General features: G+C 36.4%; 1 protein-coding gene across 8 annotated transcripts in view; it reads right to left on the bottom strand.

The window, feature by feature from the left end:
- The window catches only part of NIPBL (NIPBL cohesin loading factor), a 163,652-nt gene that overhangs the window by 71,835 nt on the left and 70,459 nt on the right, over positions 1-21,358 (bottom strand). For 6 of the 8 annotated variants that reach the window (XM_038170866.2, XM_038170865.2, XM_038170868.2 and 3 more), the window contains 3 exons: positions 20,398-20,558; positions 11,920-12,013; positions 1,505-2,137 (listed from right to left, as the gene is read on the bottom strand). In XM_038170866.2, the coding sequence (XP_038026794.1) occupies positions 1,505-2,137; positions 11,920-12,013; positions 20,398-20,558 (888 nt within the window). The remainder of the gene's footprint in view (positions 1-1,504; positions 2,138-11,919; positions 12,014-20,397; positions 20,559-21,358) is intronic. The other 2 variants (XM_038170867.2, XM_038170870.2) reach the window with 1 other exon arrangement.

Raw genomic sequence — 21,358 nt, 5'->3', positions numbered from 1 at the left:
CACCACATTTTACCAGATGTTTCTCAGATGAAACGTTGCAGAATCTACCCCAGCAGTGCAGAAACAAAAGTAGCTTTTGTAGAAATAAAAGAATTAGGAGACTAATCACAAGCTCACCATGACTAAATTTAAAGTTAGTCCAAGAGATGTAAGCACGACAGCAAAATCCTCCATTTCATTAAATCAAAATTAATGAAGTAGAGATCTCTTTTGAGGTGAACAACCGATTTTCTCCATTTTTCTAAATATTTTTCTAACGTGACTTGCTTTAGTTACCAGTTAAAGAATATCTATAGTTAAACTTTTTAGTAATCTCTACAATTATATTTACACTCATTCACAAACACTCATACTCTCGTCTTGCAGACATCTTTAAAAACAGAAATAAGATCTTTGAATAGGGAGAAAATGTGCTCTCTCTGGTAGTTAAAAACCCAGAGTGTATGTAAATACAGTTTCATCCTTGCAAGTATGTCCAAAATTGACCATTTTCAGCTCTGAGATACCAAAATTAGAACATGCTCCCTTTACACTTCTGTAAGATTTTTCTTGTAAGTATCTAGTAAATTAGCATTATGCTATAACAGATTTTTTCTCAGAAGTTAAACATAGTGCAGAGGAAGCTTTTGAGAAATACTTATGTTAACATATCACTACCAACTTTACAAAAACACATCTTATTTTGAAGATACACATGGATTTTGAATCCATTTTGAGATTTTTGAAGCCTAAAGACCATCAAGCCAGTTAACAAGAGCAAAAAAATTAAAGAGGATAGATTCAGTGAGGTCAGTTAAGTCAACTAGTTTAGCTACTGAAAGGAAGAAGAAAGTTTCCAGATGCTTATCTGGTTCTGCGTTAGAGACCATACAGATACATGGTAGCTCTCTAAAATGTCTAACACCTACATAATAATAAAAATCAAGCTGAACAAACATTGGATACAATATAGTAGTATATATTAACCAATCATTACAGTGCCTTTAAAAGAATAGATGTGATTTTAATCTAACACCTCCTTCAAATGGGTTCAAATAGGATATGAATAAAAGGGGATAAAATTTTCCCCAATTTTCTTAAATTAGATAGCATACATAGTTAATGAATAATTCAACTACCATAGCTTATTAAAAAATTTGACTTATGGTACTACTGTCATTTTAGAAACTTTATAAATGCTGTTGATTGTACTTCATTCAGTCTTGTGGTTCAAATAAGAATAAGCTAAAAAGAATTTTGAAACATAAGAACTTCACTTTCCATACAGTAAGAACCCAACTAAAGAATATCAGCTGTAAAAAATATGCATGTATGAGATTACAGTTCATTGTTGGAAGGGAATGGAGATGAATGTCAGAGAAGAACCTACACTGAGTAAACAGAATTGAACTTTGTGACAATGAAAGGAAGTTTTTTTAATGTATATATATATGGGCTTTATAGGCATATATATATATATATTTATATAATATAGAGAGTGTATACACACACACAATCCTTTTACCTTTATCTTGCACTTCTTTTGAAAATCGCTCCCTTTCAATAGCTGATTCCCGTTCTATCCGCTCAATTTCAGCCAATGCATCCAATTCTACTTCATCATATGGCGTTATAGTTCCGTGTTGCGAAACCTGTTGCTGTGTCTGTACCACAGGAGTTTGAGGTTGTTTTGCAGCAACTGAAGTGTTCTGTTGTAAAACAGGCACTTGTTGTGCCTGAAGGAAAGCTGTCTGTTCATGCTGCGGCAAACACTGAGCAGCGTTTAGTGGGCGGTTAACATCCTGTGGAGTAACGGGTGTTTTGGAAGTCTGTCCTGGGTACTGCACATTAAAAGGAATATCACCCTCTGACACACTGCTGTTTTCCAAACCAGAAAGCATATCATCCTGCTGGTCCATATCCGAAGATCTTACACGAGAGAGTCTTAATGTAAGCTTAGTGGAGTCCTTGGAAGGAGAACTAATGATATCATACATTGCAGCTTTTTCAGTCTGGTCTTTTTCATCCTTGCCTAACTTCATTTTCTTTTGTTTCTTTTGCTTTCTTTCTGGAGAATCTAACAATATGTCTGGGGGAACATCTCTAGGTGATGAATAAGGTGGAGGTTGAGATTGTAGGATTAAAGGTGGTCTTGATCCTAGAATAATAATTCAGAAAAACTGAACAGTTATGTTGTTTCATGTTTATATAAAAACACACTAAATATAACCTATATAATTTTAATGTGTAGTTGTACATATATCCGTGTTCACAAAAAGTCTAAATAAGATTGGTAGGAAGCACATCATTCCTAGATCAAGATGCAATCTAGAAAGTTGCATTGCATTTCTAGGAGTTTTAGCAATCCACTGCAGGTGGAGAAGGGATCATTTCAGAGAAGATGGAACAAAAAAAACCGCCACCAAAAAAAAACAAAATCTGCAGGTTCAGAATATCAACTGTTAGAAAATAGTCAGTGAAAGCAAGTTGAATACAGAAAAAGATCAGAATGATCCTTCATAAGGTCCAGCGATGAAGATTTAATGATCAGCATACTGACATTAGCCATTTCAGTTGCAGATTTTTAAATAATTAAAAAAAGGCGGGGGGGGGGGTATAAAAACACATGCGAATGTTGTTTATGGAGGGTTCCCTACCTTACACATTCATAGAAAGATGAAATTAGAAAACATATTAAAAGATAAATCCATCTTTCCTTCTTCCTTAACTTAGATTCTGATTGTTCATTTTCAATTTCTTTTTCTTTAATTTCAGGTAAAATCATTCCACCCCCTTCCCACACCCATTACTAGTAGAAAATGCCTATTGTCTTAAGGTATTTTTCTGCTGTTCCCTGCCTTATCTCCTCTCTTTTGCTTCCTTTTTTAAAGGTATGAATTTTTACTTCTACATGCACTCATTCCAGACTTAATCTATACATTTTTTTTTAAAAAGAGGACATGTTTCATTAAAAACATTCTCCCAGTTCATCACATTTAATTTTTTATTCCTCAAATTAAGCCAGCTCCCCATGACTGTTAGCCTAGAAAAACTTTATAAAACCAAGCAACTTTTCAACTTGTCCCAACTGTGATTTTAAGCTACAATTTTTGGCTTAAAAAAGAATACTGGTTTAAAGGGTAAAAAAGGGGAGGGGGGAGGGTGAAAGAGAGAGAAAAAGGGTGGGAGAAAAATAAAAAGTTGGGGAAAGAAAAGCTGGGGGGGGGAAGGAAAAGTGGGAAAATCTGATAGGCTAAGAAGGAGAAGGAGAAGGAAGAAAAAAGAAAAACAGGAAGAGAAAAAAAAATGGAAACAGAAAAGAAAAAGAAGAAAAAATGAAAGGACCAATAGGCTTCAGCCTGCTCTTGTTTAAACAAACAAGCATTTCTCTGATCCCATTCATCTGCTACAGAATACTGCTCTTCAGAAAGCAGTGACTGAGATTATTATTATTATTATTAGTCATTCTGTTTTAGGTCATCATAAGTCAATACTTCTAACAACACTCAAAAATTTATTGGAAGACAGGTCCCCATGTGCTTCAATCAAGAAACACCACTAAACAAGCAAGTACCTTTATTCTTCATCTTACATGATCACTACATATTTTAAGAAATAATAATCACTAAACAATGTACTGACCTGGAAAAAACAAACAAACAAACAAAACAACAAAACAGATACATCTAGCAAAGCTTCAGTTCAAATGAAAGGTGTTCATTTACTGATGAATTTGCATAGGCTGCTATACTTTATTTTCTCACTCTTGTATATTCTGTGAGATGTCCTATAGCCTCTGTATGTAGAGCTGAGTATAAAATGGGTTTATCTTACCCAGTTCTCCTTGGCCATGACAAACAACTCCATATTCTGCCAACAATAACTACAATGTTGTTCCCAGTTCCTGTTTTGACTCACCCTGATTTTAAAGATCTTCCCACTACTTTATTTCCTCTACTTCATTTTATTTAAATTCAAATGAAACACTACAATCGATCACCAGTACCAAAGTCCTGGTTATACCCCACAAGGCTCACTCACTTGTCTTCCCATCACAGATTCCTCTTCTTGTGATGCACATGTGCATGCACACACTTATCCCAGTTACTGTCTCTTTAGACAACAATTTACAAGATTTTCTCAGCATATTGTATAGCAGAAGTTGCTAGCTACTGATTTCCTTTAAGGTAATGACTACCACTCATTGGAAATACAAGCTGCATTTTTCTTTCTACAAATATTAGAAGCAGCTCAAAACTTTTCAAAGAGAACTTACTGACATCTTACCCTTGAATTATCACTTCAATAAATACTTCTGAAGTTGCAATATTGGAACACTTACTGTTCTACACAGTTACACTTCAAAGAGAGGACAAAGATTTCATTCTCCCTTGCCCTAATCTTTTAAGTAAATATGGCAAGATTATTCTGATTTGGTATTAATTTGGATTTTTCATGCTGAAAAATAACACTGCAGCAACAGATTACGTGGTTCTTTATCTTTGAGTGGACTTGAGGAGGTCAGAAGGATTTCACTGCATTCCATTGAATGTACTTTGATTCCAGTAAATGAAGAAACAAAGTACAGTTTTTACTCTCCTAGGCAGCACTACGAATAGGTATCTTCCTCCTGAAGGAAACTGCTGAAAGACATTGATAGAAAGGCCTATGAGCTGCACTTTAAGAGCACATGTTCTGTCACTAATTTCATGTATTTCTGAGATGTCTAATGATGGTTAAGCCTTTGGCAACAATTGGACTTAGAAGCTACAATACCTAAGTATTGAGGTAAAAAGAAATTGAAAAAAATGAAGTACTCTGGAGCAATTTCATTCTACCAGAGACATTAACAGTGCTGATCTTCTATCACATATTGAACATGTACCATACTCTTGGATGCTTAAACTTCAGACAAAACATTACTCATCAGACAAGGAGAGTTTTGCCTAATACTGTTGAAGTCAGTCTGTAATACTTCCTATGTGAGAAGGCTTGAGACATTACATATCTGAGAACAACGTTGTCACAAGACTTGCTGATAACAGAATAAATGCTTTTGTGGAAAGAATACACAGACAGACAGGTAGGTATGACTGAAGCAGTCAAGATTCCAAGGTTGAGAAGGTAAATGCTCTCAATGTCCTAAATTGTAATGATGATCTTTCGAAATGATCTTTGTGAATGACCCCAATTTTAGAATACTCTTTCAAAAAAGAGAAATATGTAGGCAGTTTTCTAGTTTAAGACTAGAGACATGCAGTAATTCAGGAGAATAAAAAAAGTCTGATTTGCTATAGTTGATCTTCCACAGTACCAGTAAAAGAATTTTGTCCAAACTTTTTTTGTACATGACAAGACTATACAAAACTTGTGAGATAAAAAGAGACTCTTCATTGGTTTGGGAAGGTCACTGTATCATTGCTGAACAGCAAATATTGATGCAATGTCATCCAGATAATGCCCAATATAACTGACAAGCAGGTAACATCACAGGAAATAAGGACTCTACATAGAACAAACACACCCATAAACAATACCTCTATAGCCATTCAGTAAAAGTCTTCCTTAACACCAGGATAACCCTGGGATTAGTTCTCTATATCATTTTTCTTAGTGATTCATGGCACCGAGTATAGAAGTTTTATGAACTGCTTTGGCAATTTGTAAACACCTTTTTTTCCCCATGACTTTTGACTGATTTCTTATCATATCATTTATAATGCAAGCAACTATAAAATGCATTGCATTAACTGTGACTTAGCCATCGTAGAATTAAAAGTTTTAAAAATGCATTTTGTTTACCACGAAATGGCTTCACTTGCCCACTGTGCATCAGCGACTTGGGTAGCAAACAAGCTTCTGTCCAGGAGGTTACACACATCACTGACATCTAAATCTTTTATTTTTTGGCTGCACACTTCCTAATCATGTCATAATACTGACATCTTATTTAACCATTCATGATACCTTCTCTGATGATCTCTGAGCCTCTTTAGAGCCACTTGCCTTTTAAAGCTGACCAAAGTCCCACCAGTAGTCACATCCTTTGTTGTGCTCCATGTGATTAAAAACCAGTTATTAAGGTTACCAGGAACTTAGGACTCACATATTTAAAAGAATTACTAGCTTTTCCCTTGCACAACAACTTCAAACAAATCATTCCAAATAGTATCTTCATTTTCTTTTAAATCCCTTGCAGATAAAGGTTCTCAGATGTTGAAAGTCTTTCACCAAACCTACATGCTCCTTTGCAAGAGGTATTGCTCCCTGTGCATGAAAGCCAGAAAAAAACTACTAGTGAGGAAATGAAGACTGATGGATAATACTTTTTTCACAGCATGTTGGAGAGATACACCACAAACAATCAAGCTTTATGCCTTTTTAAATTCCTAACAAAGTGATCCTCAAGACTCCATGAACATTCTTTAAGAGGGTACCAAATTGTTATAGGTCAAACCTGAACACAGTATTCCAGACTTTTTTCTTCTGAAAAAGTCTTTGGGAAGAGAGCCTTTAGCAAATGCATACAGTCTGCATGCAAACTGTTAGACTTCACATCTGAGTAGTTACATGACAAATTATTTCTCTAAGGTAGAAATTGGAGAAGCTGGAAGAACAACCAGAGCATCCATGTTACACTGGTACTGATGTTTGTTGGAAAAGCTGGGAACCTGGTGATGACAGAACATGAGGAACATTCACACATTACTGCCAAAAGACCTTAGGAGACAGCAGTTACATTGTGTAAATGAAAAAAACAAAACCCATATATATATTATAATGATCCTAATCACCTTCATGTAAATTGAATTTTTATGAAAACGTGATCAGACAAATTCACCCTGAAAATCTCATTAAACCAATCTCACAGTCGGTAATAATCATCTTGAGAATCTGCGTCTCCGTCACACACAGAAAGGGAAAACACTGTCTTTTCAAAAGGAAGGCAAAGGATTGTCCAGAGTATTATACATAGTCTGTATGATTTCAGTACATGCTAGGAGACCAATTTCCCTGGAAGGATTCAGAGAATAATGAAGAGGTAATACTCTGAAGTGAGTTTTGTTAAAAATAAGTATAATCAAATCAAAATAATGTCATTCTATAAAGCAGTACGTCTTGTGGATTGAAGAGAACTGAGTCTCTGAACTTAAGAATGGCTTTCTACACAGTGTCTCATAACAATTTCAACAACAAGCTGGGGAAGTACGGTCTAGGCAAAAATACTGTAAGATTGCAGTATATCCATTGTAAAAAATGTTTTCAAAGAGTATCAATTGCTCTTGGTAAAAGTGGGTGAACAGAGTATAGGTAAACAAGTGCAGCTTTCCAGAGCACAGTCACAGGAATAGCAGTATTAAAACATTCTTCAATAGCAAGTACTCATGTGATAGAATTAGAGTACCTTCATTAATCTAACTATCATAAACTTTTGATGTTGAGTGTTTGAGAGGCTTGCAACCTTTTTTAAAAACAGAACCAAAATTTACTATTATCTTTTCTAATTGGAATACCCTTTCAAATCAAAAGAAATTCGCTAAGAATAAGCACAAAATTCTTACCCATCTGAAAAAGCGCAATTGTAATAACGTAACAGGAAGATAGACAAACTCTACAGAAAGACAGCGGTATGTATACAGCAGCTTGCAACAAGAATCTAATCTATTATCAAGGAACAGCTATTCTCTCATATATAACTGGAGTATAATACAAAAAGTCACCTACAGTACTTCTCTGATTACTCATCCTTCTAAGTCTTCAAATTATGTTGTATGTATGACTGAGGGCAGTACATCAAGACATGCAGACAAATTAGAATTCAGATAAGAGCAAAGACAATTAGAAGCTTAGAAATGCTGAGTTTTGTAAAGACGATAGCAAGATGCAGCATTGTTCAGTCTGTAGAAAATTAGATTGGTGGAAGACATGATAACAGCCTTTGATATGTAAATGAAAGCTATACAAAAAAAAGTACGTGAATATTTTTCCTTGCCTTCAAAAAAGTTAAGAAGTGTTATACCTAACTCCAACAAAAATGATTCATGCAAAACATTCAGATAAAAGATTGCTAGCAATAGGAATCAAACAGGTTGCATGGCAAGAGAAAGGAAACTATTATTGAAATTTTAACAAAAGAATGCATAGAAGTTACTGGGAGTAATACTGGCACAGCTCATCTAATATGAGGGTAAGAAGATGCCCCCAAGTCCTTTCCTGCTTTATTCTGTGAAATCTTAGAATACTCCTCTGGACATCTTCCCAAGTCTTGTACTGGATATAAAGAAATTACTATTTATTTTTACTAACAGACTGCATTGTCATTTGTTTTTAAACAGCATAACTTCATTTAGAATTCAAACTTCAACAGATAGCATATGAAACAGGTAAAGAAGAACATACATTTGGAACAGACTGCATTCACTTTCCACATACTCTTTCGACAGATTTCAGGTAAGAATCCCACCACTTTCTCTGTAGCTTCAAATGCCATATGAAAAAATCAGTTTTGTCTGTTCTATATTAGAACTACTGTATTCAGAAGCATCTTTGTGTAAAAAGGTAAAACCTGAAGAAGCAAGAATGAATGCTTATTTTGGCCTTGTCAGAAAACACATCGGAATAAATTTTTTCCACCTTTCCTTCAAAGGAGAGAGGGAGATGGTGTTTTTTACTTAACAAATACCTTTGGCAGCACTGATGTCTGCAACAGAGCTTAGAAAATATTCTTAGTTTTCCTTGAAATCCACAGTATGCAGAGACCAAGTATAAAAGAATACTGGAGAAGTCTTAGAAATCCCTAAGAAAACTAAAGTCATCTTTCCAAGTTATTCAGAAAATAATCAAGCACCCACACTAATTTGGAAGATAATATCCTCTAAATAAAATATAGTTATGGCTGTAATTTTCACTCTTATAAAATGTTGGAAGGCTATTGTGCAATATTTCCTGTAAGAGAAAGATTAACAATTTCTGGAGGGAATATAACTTATTTCTTCAGGTGAGAGGGATGGGAAAATGAATACTATAGTTTAATAAGGGCTGCTGTTCCTTACAGATGTTTCCCAAGGAGTTCAGTAAACTGTATGGAAATAGAACTACAAATATTCTCTTTGGAAATCAGTAGACTAAGAACCTCATGGAAGATTTTTCTTTCTACACATCTTTAGAAGTTCTCTTCAAAAATAGAATGTTTTCCTAAGTTCCAGGGTGGTAGGAAAGTAGAACAAATAGATAAAGGATTTTAATAAGTAATCCATCTTCAGTAATGGATTCCATAAAATATTTTATGAGATCAACAGAAGGAAATTACTCCTTGCTAATTCTTCATAGATGAATTCATAGAAATGAATTTTCCATGAAAGCAGATGAGATAATAGATGACAGCATGAAAGCAGAGCCGCTGTTCTGTATACATAGCTAAAAATCTAAAAATTACATTAAAAAGAAAGGAAGAGAGTCCAGCCTAGAACTTTCTGCATAAAACTGCTGCTGCTGTATTACCTTTACAGGAGCAAAAGAGGTGAAGTGATTTCTGTAACAGAGAAACTTTACTCCATTCAGTATGTGAATAACCAACCAAAAGAACAAACATGACTTCTGTCACCTCTCAAATATTTTCCTGAGTTACAAATAAAACTTCTTCCCCAGATTCTGTCAGACAGCTATTGTTCATTCTTGTTTCAAGACTGTGCAACCACATTCTCCAAATCTCCGGAAGTCCTTGCAATTTCCATGTCAAAAGTACAGAAATGCAGTCTGTACCTGTATGTCCAGTAATTGCCTCATGTTTCTATATATAGAAAAGCTTAAATATTTTAATACCCTTTCCTGAGATATTCCTCTTGATTGATGATACCTAATGCCATTCTTTTCATCCTCCCAAATAATTACATATTTTGCTGATGTTCTTTATCGCAGTTTGCAACTTGTCAAACAAACTTTCAAAGGCTCATGAGAGCAGCCACAAAAAACTCAGTATTGGTACTTGTTTGCTCATCCCTGGAAAAAATTTACCAGCATAACCAACCACTTTCACTTCAAAGCATAGCCAAAACCTCACTGTCAGGGATCACATTTTCTAAGCAATATTGTAATTATCTATTGTAATTATCTATCTCTTCAACACATTTATAAAGTGCTTGATTAGAGGAAGTAATGCAAAGTTCTTGCAACATCAAGAACTGGTGCTTTCAATCAAGGTTCATTAATCTCAAAGAAGGCACAATGCTATCACCATTAATAACAGTATTTCAGTCGTGCTTTATCAATGTAAATCTAATACACAGGTAAATAAATCAAAAAATTTCTCTTGCACTATTTTAGCCCCTCTAAATGCTGAAATTTCACAATCTGAATTGCACAATCAGACTGTTTTCAGAAACAATCCAAAGAGATATCCCTTCAAAACAGGTTCTGAGACATCCAACTGAAACAGCTGCAATTAAAAAAAAATAAAATTCAAATATTCTTCTGGCTGAGTGGTAATCATATCTGAGTGGAAGTAGCTCAGATTCACAGTGTTCTGAATACTCTATGAACAATTTTGTGTAATAAGTTAAAGAAAAACACATTTAGTCTTTGCCATTCTTACAAGTCTTAAAAAAAGTCCTTTAGCACAAGACTGACTAAAATAATGATGCTGCTGGCATGCTACACAAATACTTATCACTTGCATTTGAACCACATTTTTTGCATCTCTGTCTAACACAATATACGTCTACAGAAGATGAACCATAGAGATCACTTAGCAGTCACAGGATAATACAGTTAAGAAGGGACCTCAGGAAGTCTTTAAGTCCATCCTCCTGCTCCAAGCAGGGTAAGCAAGGGTGACCATTACACAGGGCTTATCCAGACTGGTCTTGAAAACCTCCAGGAAGCGAGAATGCACAGATTCTCCGGGCAACTTTTTCTAACAGTTAACTATCCTGATAATGAAAAAAAGTTCTTATATCCACTCAAAACCTCCCATTTCAGTTTATGTCCGTTGTATATCACCCTTTCTCCACACCACTGTGAAGAGCCTAACTCCGTCTTCCTAATAATGTCCTTCTAGGTCTGGGAAGGTTGCTCTAAGCTCCCCACGCTCCAAAGACTTGATTTATCCAGGCTGACAAAGCCAAACTCCCTCACCTGCTCTGTAATCTCTCCCATTTTCTGTTCTCCCTCTCAACCTAACCTGACCATCCAGAAAGACTCAGATTTGTTCCAGGGTTAAAAGAAAAGCAAACACCATTGCATCTTTTTACTATTGCCATGAAAATACACAAGCACTGAAGACCTGTACTAGAAAAAATGTGCCCAAACCCCTACATTGCTAAGTATCATGCATCTCAGTCATTGCTTTGTAAGGATAATATTATAAACAGCAGTATGTGTTCTAGATTTTAGCATAAATAATTATTTTGAGCAGATTTTTTCTGTTCCATTTCAACTGATATTTTGCCCTATTCCTTCTCCACAGCTAATGTTTTCAGGCTTCGTTTATATATGTGTATAGTGTTCATTGAACTACTTTTAAATTCATGTTCTTTAAATTTGATGATTGCAATTAAGACAACAGTTGTATGTTAAAATACTTTTGAGCTAGTTAACAGTTCAATACTCGTAATGCTGCCTTGAAACCATTTGTTATGCAGAGTAACTGAAACCATTCTTATAAACAGCTTAGTCTTCCTATTGGAAAGGATTTAAAATCCTTCTGTCCTCCATTAATTTGAGCTACTTTTAGAAGTTTTTGAAGTATCATTAATCAACTTTCGGACCTTCAGAAATTTCTGCTGGATCAGGGCTCAAAATAATTTTGTTACTGAAATCTACTGACATACTCTCTAGTACTATTTGAAAACAGAAGTCAGAAGGACTAACTAAATACCTCTTTAAACTCTCTGTTCCTTCAAAGTGGGAAAAATACATTGATATATATGACTGCTAGACTACCTTTAGGGGTTCCATCACTTCCAGCTGGAGAGCAGACTGACTGTGGTGACCTCAAGGAAAAAGATGCAGCATTCCTTATTGAAGGATCGCCATCCTAAAGTGACAATGATAAAAATTAACATTATGAACATGAACATTTCATAAAATAAAGTCTGAAATTAGTACATACACTGGTAAAATGGGTTGGATGAAAAATCATACAACAAATATTAGAAAAATATTTAGGTATATAAAAATCGTTATCATTTTGACTGCTATGCAGACAATGTTCCAGAGCACAAGTGCCCTATGTATCACCTAAATATGCACACAAAAATAAATGTATGTACATATCTTTTAGCTGAAGTAATCACTTTTGGCTGACATTAAGATTCCATTTACAAGTTTTTTGTTACAAGCACTTGAAATAAAAGGCTGATAAGCACAAGTATGAACTCTATATAATAAAAACAACTTATATTGAGCATAAAAAGTATATTTTTAAAACAAACTAAACATTTTTTTCTACTTAGCCTACCCTTAAAGCTTATCTTGAATACCATCATAATTTTACATTTAAGCAAATTTTGTATTTACCCCCTCCAGGATACATACATCAGGACTGAACAAAATCTGTAGCAAGCCCATTGCAGCAGATGAGACAGTCATGTGTATGTCACAACTTAAGTGATTTTATCAAGTGATTTGCCTCCTTGAGAGTTAGATAGGAAACAACTTGATGGCAATTCAGAGAAATTTCCCAAAAGAAAAAAAATAAGTTCTAGTGTATTTTCAGTTTTGTGCAAAACAACTTGCTTTAATGGAATTTCTAATTTCTAACAAGCTTCACAATATATACCAATTACAAGGTAAGGATGTTTGTCCTCTAACTTTAAGAATGTAAATGTGACTTTTTTCCTCACACTACCTTAAAATAAAATATGAAAGCCCCTATTCAGATTCCCATTTTAATAATTCTTTTTCAATCACTTTCATGGTGCCCTCTGCTGGTCAAGAATATATTAATTCAGTCAAGGACCTTACTAGATTTAAAATTTTATGGAACAGTATTTCATAGTGTTAGGATTGTTTTTTAAACAATGTCTATAGAACATTTTCGGGAAGAACAAATTAACAACCCTTATATCTATGAAGAGACTATTTCTGTAATTATTAACAAATTGCAAAAAGTCTATTTTTTTTTAGAGTAAAGTCATGCAAGGGAAGCTTCCAAAGTGGTTTGTTAATATTTTTCCTCATAAAATTCTGATTCTTGGTTATTTCAGTAGCTAATATGTAATGTAGCTTATATTGAGATATCTACACACAAACACAGTTCTTTCATATAACTTTTTCCTTCTTCACTCTTTTTTTTTTTCTTCCCTACCCCGAATTCTCTGCCCTAAATAGTTTTTGTCCTTAGGACCATTTTCAACTTAATTAATTGAATGTTAGAAGGCTCAACAGTAATTAAGTTTCTACAAGTTTCTACAAAAAGTTAGCAGCAGGCAGTAAGCCAGAAAGCTAAATTGTCATTTGAAGGAGATAGAAGCCTGCATAGATAGGCTACCACATACTCCCTTTGGCAATGGCCAAACAGCCAATTTTCCCATGCCTAGCAGCAGACTAGACACCACACATGTTACATCTTGTGAAGGCATAGTTCTCACTGCTTAGAGCAAAGGAATGAGTTTGAAATTTATGGATTGAAGGTGCTTACAGGGCAAATAATATGAATCAGTAAGAAACCAAATTTTGTTAGTCTCACCATCCATGGGCAACTTAGAAAACACTTCCATTAGGTTTTCTTTGCCCCCACAGCAAACTGAATCTAAAACTCATGCTGTACTATAAACTTATTTTTGCAACACTGTTTACAGAAAGAGTTGTTTCCTCACATGAAGAAAGCCTCGTGTGCAAAGAAATATAATATTCAGATTCAACACGATAAAAAGAATTACACCTTCAACTTGCATGTGTGTGATTGTTAGTAAAAATGATTCCATATCCTGGCATATGAATTACTAATTTACTTACAACTTTAAAAAATTGCTTATTAACTGTTTAGGGTATACATTTTTACTAGGACAGGAAAGGCCCTCTACCCGTAATTGCCAAGGACACAGGCAAAGACATCTTTCATTAGGTTAACTAAACATATTAACTAGGTAGATAACCTTCCAGGTGCAAATAGCATTCGTTTTCTAGCTGATAACTTTTCAGAAGTGCTCATTTGCTTTTTCAGAGTTTTATCAAATCTTGGAATGTAAGTGCAAACTTACATTTGAGGGATGCTCTGAAGTTTTGCAAAGAATGGTCCTTAAATTGAGTTTATGTGCAATGAACTTCAGGAGTGTACTTCCTGATTGTGTATACATTATGTATTGCAAATACACAACATCCTGTAACTATTCACAACTTTTAATGTAATAAATTCCTTAAAGAATTATTGAAGCTATTATTTTTTATGATTTAATAATGCTCATTTGTAACTGTATCTATACCAAAGATCACAATGCTTCTGAAAAGGTTGCAACATCATGATTAAACTTATTATTCATATATAGATGCAAAACTTTAATTACTCCAAATTCTTCAAACAGTTTTCTGTCTACTAAAATGATCTTTTAAAAGTATAATTACAAATAAAAGTGCAAGTTTATACTTTTTACTAGTCACAGATTATTCTTATTTGCAAGGGACCCACAAGGATCATAAAGTCCAACTCCTGATTCCACACAAGGCAACCTAAGAATTAAGCCATGTATCTGAAAGCACTGCCCAAATGTTTCTTGAACACCAACAGGCTTGATGCCATGACCCTGGGGGGCGTGTTTCAGTGCCTGACCACCCTCACAGTGAAAAACTTCTTAATATCCAAGCTGAACTTACCCTGGCACAGTTCTAAGCTATCCCCTCGTATTCTACCGCTGGTGATCAGAAAGAAGAGATCAGCACCTCCCTCTCCCCTCCTCTTCATGAGGAAGTTGTAGACAGCAGTGAGGTCAGCCCTCATTCTCCTCTAAGCTGAACCAAAGATCCTCATCTGTACCTGGTAAATTGTGCCTTCTCGTCCTTTCCCCACCTTTATACACCTCTTTTGGCACATCCTAATAGTTGTATATCATCATTATATTGTGGAGCCCAAAACTGCACACATTACTCAGGATGAAGCCACACCAGTGCTGAGTTCAACAGGGCAACCATTTCTTTTGACTGTCTCGGAATCTATAAAGATCTCTCTGCAAAGCCTATCTAGCCCTATGGGAATTAATGGCTCCTCCCAATTTAGTATCATCTGCACATTTAGTTGGTGTGCACTCAACTCCTGTGTCTAGGTTATTGATAAAAACATTGAAGAGAACTGCTCCTAAAATTGAGCCCTAGGGAGCACCATGTATTGACTGGCCACCAGCCTGATGTTCCAATATTTACTGCTTCTCTTGGAACCTGACCTTCTGCCAGTTGCTCACCCATCCTATTGTTTATACAATACCTAGCGGTATGCTTGATGCTTTGTCCAGAAGGATATTGTGAGAGACAGTATCAAATGCTTTGCTAAAATCCTGCCCCCAAACATATCCACTACTTTCCCTTTGTGAACTAGGTGGGTAACCTTGTCATAAAAGGATGACCTTCCCTTCACAAACCCATGCTGCTTTTGACTGATCAACTTTCAGGTGTTTATTAATGACTCCCAGAATAATCTTCTCCATACTTTTACCACGCACCAAAATGAGACGGACAGGCCTGTGTAGTTATCAGGGTCTTCTTTCTTGCCCTTCTTGAAAATTGGAGTAACATAAGCAAGCTTCCAGCCAGCTGGAACCTCTCCAGATTCCAAAGACCATTGATAAAAAACAGAGAGGCCTTAAAGAAACATTGTCCCACTCTTTCAGTACCCTGAGATGAGTTCCATCTGGCCCCATGTGCATTCAGTCACAGCAGCAAATCCCATACTAGTTCAACATCATCTGGGAGTTTATCACTCCCACAGCTACAGTCCTCCAACCCAGGACTCCAGTGGTCCTAGGACCAATTGTTGGTGCTAAAGACAGAGGAAAAGAAGGCATTAAATGTCTGTCTCATCTTCATCCCTGTTTGTGGGGTGACCAGCCACCAAGTAATGGACTGATGTTTTCTTTAGTCTTCCTTTTGCTGTTACCATACCTTAAAAAGTCTTTTTTTTTTTCCTTGTTATCCACTAAAGTATTGGGCAGCTTCAACTACAACTAAGAGCTTTGGCTGTATGAGTTTTCTCCTTACAACGGCAAACAGCATCTCTGTACTCCTCTGGCATAGGCTTACCTTGTTTCCAAAGTCTATATAATTTCTTTTACATCTAGGTTCCTAAAAGAGATCCCTCAACAGCCAAGCTGTCCTTCTGCCACACTTGTATTCCAATATTTTAAATTAATTATAATGCATTATGCAAATTAATAAATATAAATTTATATAATCAATACAAATCATATTATAATCATATAAATTTATATATAATTATACATATAATTATATATATATAATTATATAAATTTAATTATATTAAATTACCTGCTTCTACATTCTTAAAAGACTGCTCTTAAAAAGTGACCACCATTTGTGGACCCCAGTCCCCTCCAAAGCAAATTACCGGGAGACCTCAACCAGTTCCTTGAGACTAAAGTCTGCTTTCCCAGATTCCAGGGTAGCATGTGCCAAAAGTTTTTCTTGTATCACCAGAGATTTTAAGCTCAACAATTCCATGATTTCCATGGCAAAAACAGATGCCAATCATCACATCATCCACAAGACCATCTCTGTTTACAAACTACAGATCTAGGAATGCACCTTTCCTAGTCACCTCCCTTAGTAACTAAAAGCCATCTGCTATGTGCTTCACAAATTCACAAGACCTGTTTGTGTTTGCTTTATGGTAGTCTCAGTTAACATCTAGGAAGTTGAAGTTACCCACAGTGACAAGGGCAACTGATATAAATATTTCCCTTAATTCTTTATATAATACTAGATCACTGTCATCATCCTCGTTGAGTGATCTAGAGACTCACATAACATCTGCCTTATTAGCTTTCCTCCTAAATCCTAAAGGCCAGAGGCTCTCAACTGCGTCATACAAACAGCATGCCCTGCACAGTCCAACCCAGCCTTTATATACAGCACTACTCTTCTGTCTTGCCTACGCTACTTAGCTCTCCTACGAACCTACAACCATCCATCACAGTGTTCCAGTCATAGGACATTTCCAACCAAGCCACAAAATCATTAATGGTTTGGGTTAGAAAGGACACTTAAGGATCATCTTGTTCCAACCATCCTGCCATGAACCGGAACACCTCCCACCAGATTGCATTGCTCAAAGCCCCATCCCACCTGTCCTTGAGCAGGGATGGGCAGCCTGTTGCAGTGCCTCACTACCCTCCCTCATAGAAATGAACTTCTTCGTTATGTCTGATCTAATCTACCCTCTTTTAGTTTAAAGCCATTACCCCTTCTCCTCTCACTACAAGCCCTTGTCCCGAGCTTTCCTGTAGGCCCCCTTTAGGTACTGGAAGGCTGCTATAAGGTCTCACTGGAGCCTTCTGTTCTCCAGGCTGAACAACCCAACTCCCTCAGCTTGTCTTTGTAGGAGAGGTGCTCCAGCCCTCTGAGATTCCTCATGGCCCTCCTTTGGACTCACTCCACCAGGTCCATGTTCTTATGTTGGGGGCCCCAGAGCTGAACACAGGACTCCGGATAGGATCTTATAAGAACAGAGCAGAGGAGGTCAACCCCCTCCCTCATCCTCCTGGCCACGCTGCTTTTGTTGTAGCCCAGGATATAATTGGCTTTCTGAGCTGCAAGTGCACCTTGCTAGTTCATGTTGAGCTTCTCACCAAGCAATGTGCCGAGGTCCTTCTCCCCAGGCCTGCTCTCAATAAGGAACACAGACAGCTGGGGAGTCTCACTTGTGCCAGTAATGTCATAGCTCTGAGACACAGCCAAAGCTTCTAGTTCCTCTTTACTCCTCATACTGTGTGCATTGGCATACAACTGTTCCAAATATGCTCCAATGTACTTGCTATGTTGTGGAGCAGACTGAAAGTTCTCAGCAGCATACTGCCCCACAAACATCATCATGCCATCCCATCCCATAGTTTATCACTAGTAAGCTTGGCTTCATCCCTTTTTCCTCTTCAAACCTACTTTAACGCTCTTTCAAACCACCCTCACTAACTGATTAACAGAAATACTTTTTCCCCTTTGAGCTCCATGGAGAATCCTGTCAGGCCACAGGAAGAATGGTGTTGCATGCATAGACTATCCCAAGATCAAAACCCCCAAAATTCTGCTGGTGACATGAGTGTTGGAGGCAGGTATTGATAAGCTGTATCCACCTTTTCCTTTCAGTATCATTCCCTGCATCTGGAAGGACAGAGAAGAGTAATACCTGTGTTTCTCATTCCTTCACCAATATACCCAGCGACTGGTGAAGGAACCCACCAGTCAATTTCTTTCTCAGACGCCTGGATACTCCTCAACCTGTCCACTTCCTCTCAAAACTCAGCCATGAAGCCGAGCAGTTGTTTTGCCAGGGCACACCTCCCTCAGGTATTCTTGCTACTGCCCTCAGGCACCAGTAGAAACCTCGGGCACACACTGCAACACACTCTGTGGCCTGGGTGGCTGCCTGTTCCCTTGGTAGTTCTGTCAGGACAGCTGCATCAGTCCCAGTGGGTGCTAACATTGCAGGGTACAAAGACATAGCTTGGAGCGGTCATCCTTGTTTGAGCTCCCTGGGAAGGGATTATAACAGTAGACCAAGGGTGTCAGGAGTGAAGAAACACTCTTGGACACCCACCAGGTGTCTTGCAAGCATCACACTCCTCCCAGCACGTAGCAGCTACTGGTATGGGTCTCACCTGGTTTGAACCAGCAGGGGAGGCAACTGGCAGTGCCCAGCTCTCACCTGCCTCTCTCTTGAGATCTGCTGCCAGCCAGCCAGTCCCTCCTCACACACAGCATGAGGGTGTTGAGGCCCAGAAACCCCCTCAGAACCACCACCACCACCCCAAATACTTTGCAAACCCCACTGTCTTCTCAGCAGGTGGCAGCTGCTGAGAGACTTACTGCTTTTTACCTTTAGCATTTCACCAATTAAACCGAACAATGATGGTATGTTTCACGTTTTCACAGCCTGTACATTCTGAACGAGTTTCATTTCTAAGTTCTCTTTAGCTAGGATGAGGCTGCACTATTTGAATGACAAAATTGGTGAACATTTTTAAATACCTTGAAATGTAAACACTAAAATAAATTATCCTAATATTAAAGTTTTCCCAAAATCTTGTCTTAACAAAAGCAAGATTCTGCTGATAGTGTACCTTTAACACAGTTAGGGAATATATGCATACTTTATGCCAAGAACAGCTTCCTATTTATCAGAATTTGCACTGCTGAAACGGAGACTGGGAAAAAACATCTGAAATTGTGTATTATGATAGATTCCTTCAATACAAAATTATTTTGTTTCAAATACTACTTCCTAGGTAATAATTTATTCAGCATAATAATTCTGTTTAAAATAAAATAAAAATAAAGTCTAATAAAACTAGTGACCCTCTCGGAGTTACCCACGGTTTTTGTAAGCTAAAGAAAACACTTTAAAGGGGGGGCTATTTGCCACTAACTTTTGATGAAGCTTTTTAACTACTGCTATGCCTACTGTTGTAGGTATCATTGTGACCACACTGTTAAGACAGATGGCCAAAAACTTCAGTGCTTTCTGCTTAAGAGATGATAAGGGATTGTGTCAAGCTTGTAAAGCTTGCATCAAGATTCATCTGCAGGATGAGATCCTTATTAAGATGAAAATTAATCAACAGTTTTTTAAAAAAAAAACAAAAACAAACAAACAAACAAACAAAAACTATGGGAGCAGTTAGCATTCAAGATTTCTGAAAGAATTTCTACCGTGAGAACTTAAGTCACTATTGGAAAATTTCCTTAAAAGAAACCAGGCCACCATAAAACACATGTAGACCAGTAAGAAAAAATGTCCATAAGTACTCTTGCTTTTGGCAACACTACTACAATACTACCCAATATGTTATTCAAATATGTCAAATCTAATTGAGAATTACAGGGGTTTTCAGAAAGATAAATCAACTATGCACCTATCTAGAATCCAGTATTGTTTGCATTAATATATTGATGTAGAGTAAATGTAGCGACATTCTACTGTTTCTTTAAACTTCTTTATGTGATAAACTCACATATATAAAAGATATCTTACTTTCATAACTTTAACAGAATTAATGTTAAAAACTGAAAGGAAACAGGTATCTTCCAAATAAAATAAAGCTTCACATGTTGAAGATGCACAGTTGACCAGACATGTCTGAAACTGAAAAATGTTTTCAGCGGTTTTATACATCAACAACAACACAATAAAATATCTGACTCATAAAGCAGATTAACACATATTTGCTTTATCAAAATAAATCAGTTTAGGGAACATACATCACTGCTTAGTCTGTGCACCATCTGTAGGTAGTCTTCATTTGAGCCATGTCTAGAATTATCAGCATGATGATTAGCTGAATTTCCAGACAACTGACTTGAAACTTTACTTTCATGGAGATTCCTCATCCCAGCTGTGACAATGGGACTGGACACTGAAGCTGAAATATAAAAAATGTAAATAATTACACTGATACATACATACTCTCATTAGCTCTTAAAGGTTTCACAAAAAAGCAACATAATTGTGGATATTAGTGAGTTGGATACAAGAGGTCTGGAATCTGAACAAGAGTAATTTTTACTTGATTGAATACTTTTGCCATAAATACCTTGAATTGAATCAAATACCTAAGATCTGAATTTTGAAGAGGACTCAAAATCTAAATTCCATGTACAATTAGTCAAGCTCTCTCCACATCTATCCTAATTACTGTCAGTATCATTTTCTTAAAGACTACAGCAAACTTTATTTTCTTCTATATAATTTGTATTCAGTACCTTTAGTACATGAAACTTCCAAGGTATTCATGAGACATGCAACACTGCATACAGAACAGTGATATTTGTATATACATATGCATATATATATATATGTATGTAATTATTCCAAGCACATTACTAAACTTTAAAACATATTATTTAGAAGAATCTAATGAGAATTTTACTTAACAACAAAAAAAATGACTAGATACTTTAACAGCGTTCATGTTGTTCAAGATTGTATTTAGAAAAGGGGAGAACACAGAAATCCATTCATTCTGAAGGTCGTCTTTGACAGTTACTGTATGCCCTGAGCATAATTCTAGCCAACTTAGTATTAGTCTAGTCTGTATTACAAAGGTTTGGTAAGGCTAGATAAGCTGGCAGCAAAACTTAATTACTCTGGCAAAAATGAGGTTTTTGCTAGTACAGATAAATGATGGCTATAGCTATCAAATAATTTTTTTTGGTTTGTTCT

This window comes from Anas platyrhynchos, chromosome Z (genome assembly GCF_047663525.1).
Source record: "Anas platyrhynchos isolate ZD024472 breed Pekin duck chromosome Z, IASCAAS_PekinDuck_T2T, whole genome shotgun sequence".
Classification (NCBI taxonomy): domain Eukaryota; kingdom Metazoa; phylum Chordata; class Aves; order Anseriformes; family Anatidae; genus Anas; species Anas platyrhynchos.
This window is presented reverse-complemented; position numbering and strand designations above follow the sequence as displayed.